Genomic DNA, 5,593 nt, shown 5'->3' with positions numbered 1-5,593 from the left:
ATGGTGATATGGTAGGCACGAATTCAGCCTCGTCTCTAGGTAACGGTTTGTAAACAAAACCTTGGTTTTCACTTTGTAGAAAACCAGCCAAGAATTCCCATCACAGACCGAGTCGACAGTTGACAAGGAGAGCTTCGATAGTTAGCTCACAGAGAGCTGAGTTGTAAATCTGTTTTAAAACCGCCTAAGAACAGTCACAAAATCTTGAGGAGTTCGACTTCAGCTTCTAATTAGAGATTTCTTGAGTTTACGATAGAAAGCAAGATATTTGTTTTGCGGCAACACTGTGTGTATCTACTTGCCATGTAGTTTTTCCTTTTGAGAACTTTGCTTTATATTCAACTACCGCGGAGTACATTTGTGAATTTGGTAGACAATTCTGTACTACCGCGCAGAGTAGATTTTCGGAATTCGGGAGATTTCTCAGTTCAGAAAGCAATATGTTAAGTTTTGCGGCTTGGGCAGGCATTATCTCCCTTTGTTTTAGCATCTTGAGTGGAATTCAAGCGATATGTCCATCCGGCTGGCTGACTTGGCAAAACTCCTGCTACATCTTACTGCCTCAGAAGATGACTTGGTTCGATGCTAAGATGGTTTGTGACCGACCGGGCAGCAGCATGATCGTCCCAAACACGCACTCGGAACACGATTTTATTTGGCATGAACTTGGCGCCAACAAAGGTGACAATTTGGGACTTTGGATCGGCTGTAGAAGAGTTCAAGAGGCCGATACAGTGTGCTCGGATAACAACAACAACAACAATCTTCAATTCAAGAACTGGGCCCAGGGTCAGCCCGACAAGGGCAATGAAGAGTGCATAAGAATGGCACATACATTTGGTGGTAAATGGGGAGACTCTAACTGCACTTTGGACAAATTTGCTGCTTGTGAAATGAGCGTTCCTGAACCCGAGTACTGCCTGACGGCTGAAGATTACGGTCGCTTCACACCACAGTGTCTGCTCAACCATGACATCAAGAACCTGACAGCCAATGGAGTCATTGGGTGTGGTCAGGCGTGCTGGGCGGAGCCTCGATGCCACTCCTTCAATCTCTGGCAGAAGGGTAAGATCTGCCAGCTTAACAACGCATCCCGTCTGCAGGCTGACGTCGCCGATATCAAGATCATAGAGGGCTGTTCGTTCTTTGAGTTGTGAAACCCAATAATTTTTAGTATATCATTGCACTGCACGGAACTATTCATGATTATTGTATTGGATTGATTGGGACAATTAAAAGATGTGGTTTATGACAAATAATTGATCAGTTCAATTTCGAAGGCCAGATTTTATATGCCTCAATCAATGACCTTTTTTTAGACAGTAGTTGCATATATAGGTCGTGTATAGAATTATCTGCTATACGGAAGATGGCTATAGATCGCTGAAAAAAACCTCTTGTAAATAATGAAGATAACAGAGCAAACTTGTCGAAACGTCGGTACTTATTTCACACCTGCAACTTTACATGGCAAAAATAGTCACATGTAAACCAGTTTCATCTTATAGCCGAATGGTAATCATGTTGTGCTGACAGACTATACCTATAAGAACTCATTTTATTTTTTAAATCTAAAACAACAACAACTATAATCTCCTTATTGCGTGGTTTTAAAGTAGTGCTACGTGGTCAGAGGGAATAATTTAAAAACAAGGTCCGCGGCACTTAGTTGTTGAGCTAACATTGCTGTTCAACAGCGCCCTCTAGTGGATATCTCGTCCCATCCCAACAATACAGGATAAAACTGCCGGTGCCCAAATGGGGACGACGATTGCCATATCAATGACAGTGTGAAGATTTTTATACACATCTGTATGTCCTTTTCATTGTGTGTGATATAATATGCACCTCCCCCTTTTCGGAGAATGGTTACGCTACTTTTTAAGGCAGTGTGTAATTTTAGTAATGACAAAGACCAGTATCCCAATAACAAACATGTTTAAAGTTTGACTGAAGGTCAACGATGTTGCAAGAAAATAACAAAAGGAAAGAACAATACTCTCTAAATTTAAAAGAGTGAAAAACATCACTCTTTACATTTCGAGTTGTACCTCATATGGCTCTTTAAAGGCAGTGGACACTATTGGTAATGACTCAAAATAATTATTAGCATAAAACCTTTCTTGGTGACGAGTAATAGGGAGAGGTTGATGGTATAAAACATTGTGAGAAACGGCACCCTCTGAAGTGCCATAGTTTTCGAGAAAGAAGTAATTTTCCATGAATTTGATTTCGAGACCTCAGATTTAGAACTTGAGGTCTCGAAATCAACCATCTAAACGCACACACCTTCGTGTAACAAGGGTGTTTTTTCTTTCATTCATATCTCGCAAGTTCAATGACCGACTGAGCTCAAACTTTAACAGGTTCATTATTTTATGCATATGTTGAGATACACCAACTGTGGAGGCTAGTCTTTCACAATTACCAATAGTGTCCACGGCCTTTAAAAAGAGTGGTGGTTATTTCACTCCATTAGAGGGGTTTCAACACCAGGACAGAGTGAAAAATCACTCAAAAAGATGCAAACTTCAATCTAAAAGAATGGAAGACCACTCGAAAAAAGGTGTCCCTCATATGGCTCTTCATCAAAGAGTGCTTTTTCACCCTAATGCATTTAGAGGGTATGCTTTCAGATACATGAGAGAAAAGCTCCATGCCTGAAGCCCTTTTCAGATTCAAAAATGTATGGGTGAAGAAACTAACCCTTTCTTTAAAAACTACTGCAAACGGTACTAACTGCAAAGTACACCCTGTCTAAAAATGGGAAGATTCTGCTATTCTTAAAGACACTGGACACTATTGGTAATAGTCAAAGACCAGTCTTCTCACTTGGTGTATCTCAACATATGCATAAAATAACAACCCTGTGAAAATTTGAGCTCATCTGGTCATCCAAGTTGCGAGATAACAATGAAAGAAAAAACACCCTTGTTCAGGTGCTTGATTTCGAGACCTCAACGTCTAAACTTGAGGTCTCTAAATCAAATTCGTGATAAATGACTTATTTCTCGAAAACTACGTCACTTCAGAGGGAGCCGTTTCTCACAATGTTTAATACTACCATTCTCTCCCCAAAACTCATTACCAAAAAGGTTTTATGCTAACCAATAGTGTCCACTGCCTTTAAATGAAATCCAACGTATCGAGACAAAGTTGTCTTTATTATCTCTTTGTTTGTGACATAAAATTGCAGAAAATAAATAAAAATAAATAAACAACACGGTTTGAGCATCCAAGATTGAAATGACTTGCTGTCTTTCCCTCGTAACTTACGTTTTTATTTAACATAAATACCCCTGATTAGCCGGCCTCATTCACTAACTAATTACCATTTTTCTCCCTCTTCTCACCATTGACTTCGTCTTGTGTGTCCCTCCTCTGTGTTCAAACCAGCCCCTTATACCTAAATATCACACTTTTCTTGCCGTCTATCCCCATTATTGTTCATCTCATGTTTTGTTCATTTGTTGTCATCTCTTACCCATGTTGCTTTTGTTGGCTTTCTAGACTGCTTTGTGTGTATACTTGTTTATAGGAGTTGTGGATTGTGTTGTCATTTTTAGCCCCCGAGACAGACTCTGCTAGGGTAGAAACGACAGGCAACAAATTGTGCATTACAAAAATTGAAATGAACAAAAAATAATAATAATAATGCACTCAATGACCTGACGTTTCGACCTTAACAAAGTTCAATATTTAACGACCAAGCTATTACAATTTGAAAAAAAGTTTTAATGTCAGCAATTGTTTTTTGTTTTGATTTCATGACGATGTGAGAGAGTTTTAAAAACAAGTGTTAAAAAGTATTGTTGAATATTTCGCATAATAAAATTTGCCGATAAAAGAGAGGAGCTTATTTGTGTGTGACGCACTGAGAACAGTATTCCAGTAACAATAAATAGCGCCCTCACTCTGAATAAAACAAAGTTGTGAGTTCTTGTCAATGCCATAAACATTGCAGTTCTAATATAAATTGCGGTCGAAATTATATTTGGAGGTTTTCATTCAAAACTTTCGGGATCAGGCAACCATTAACGTATCTTGTTTTACTTTTTCCCTGTCATTTGTATTTTTGATTGGTTGGTTTATGGAGAAACTAGGTTCACACAACGGTGCTTGCACTAAACTATCATTCAATAGGAGACTTTCTGGGACGATAGGTGGCAGCAGACTGACCAGGTAAAATCCATTGTTCTCGGTAATGTGTGCATGCTGAGAATTACGTAAACAAAGGGAATTTACCTGGTAAGTCTGCTGCCACCTAGCGTTCAAAAGTCTCCTATTACAAAATAATTACGAAGTCTCCTGTCTGCAATATTGAGCCCATCTCGGAACCACCAATCGCTCAAAAGAGATACATCTACATAGTGTCATAGCAAATTTCCTACGTTTATTGTATTTCCACAATGCAAACATTCAAGTCTTAGTTACAAAGTTACGTGTTTATTCGTCGGCGGAATGTTCAAGAATGTGAAAGTATAATAAGAGTACAATTGTTGGTTACCCATACTTTGTACGACGTGCATAACATTATGTATGAAATGTTTAGACATAACTTACACAGTTATATAAAACTGTCAATGGTGGAAAACTTCCCTGGAAATTGGCCTGAAATGCTATTGCCTTTTGAAGCCATTGGACACTTTCTCAACAGAACAACAATTAAAAGGTCACAGATTTACAAATAACTTACAGGGTTTACTGAAGGTGATGGTGAAAAACTTCCCTTGAATGATTATTCCATGAAATGCTTTACTTTTTGAGAAATCATTAAAACAATATTATCAATTCTCGATATCGAGAATAACGGATTTATAAAAAAAAAAAACCATGTCATGACACGGCGAAACGTGCGGAAATAAGGGTGGGTCTTCCCGGTATTTTCTCCCGATTCCGATGACCGATTGAGCCTACATTTTCACAGGTTTGTTATTTTTATATTATAAGTTGTGATACACGAAGTGTGGGCCTTTGAACAATACTGTTGACTGAAAGTGTCCAAATGGCTTTAACAAATAAATTAGTAAAACAGTATTCACTATGAACTTGATTACAAGATGCAATGTTCGATAACAAAGATGATGTGGGGGTGGGGGGGGGGTATGGTTCACACACAGTTCTCTATTGACTTCAAGTTGACTGATGGAGCCTCAACTTGCACCCTTTGTTATTTCATCTACGCTTCGTCACACAATTCAAATGTGGATAATGCTTTTTGACAATAAATAATTATGGGCGGTTGCTTACCAATTTTTAATAAAAATTGCCATTATTACACAGCATACCACATCCCTTCACAAGAAAACAGTACACAAAGCAAATGAATAAAGGCTAACAATATGAAAGACAAGTGGTCCATGGCAATCAACCACTGAACAAGAACGTTTTTCGATGTTTCTTGAAAACTTAAAGGGACTCCACGGATCGGGTTCGATGAGAATGAGGGAGACAGTTCCAACCGTGCAGGGCATGTACGTAAAAAAACGCACAATCCACAGAAGCAGAATGCAACCTCGTAAATGACAAGAGTGTACTGTCAGATAGGGTCATAGGTAGGGTAACTGTTTGGATAGATAATGATACATCAACA

At 38.7% G+C, this 5,593-nt stretch overlaps 1 protein-coding gene across 1 annotated transcript; it reads left to right on the top strand.

Annotated features, from left to right (window-relative positions):
- The first annotated feature begins 440 nt into the window (after positions 1-440).
- On the top strand, positions 441-1,157 carry LOC139951848 (snaclec agkisacutacin subunit A-like). Its single transcript, XM_071950916.1, has one exon. The coding sequence runs from the start codon at positions 441-443 to the stop codon at positions 1,155-1,157; it is 717 nt and encodes a 238-aa protein (XP_071807017.1).
- Positions 1,158-5,593: the final 4,436 nt, after the last annotated feature.

This window comes from Asterias amurensis, chromosome 19, assembly GCF_032118995.1.
Source record: "Asterias amurensis chromosome 19, ASM3211899v1".
NCBI classification, from domain to species: Eukaryota; Metazoa; Echinodermata; class Asteroidea; order Forcipulatida; family Asteriidae; genus Asterias; species Asterias amurensis.
The sequence above is the reverse complement of the archived record's forward strand: the minus strand, read 5'-3'. Positions and strand labels throughout refer to the sequence as shown.

Coding starts and splice junctions, on each gene's coding strand:
- LOC139951848 (XM_071950916.1), top strand. CDS start 441: ATGTTAAGTTTTGCGGCTTGGGCAGGCATTATCTCCCTTTGTTTTAGC.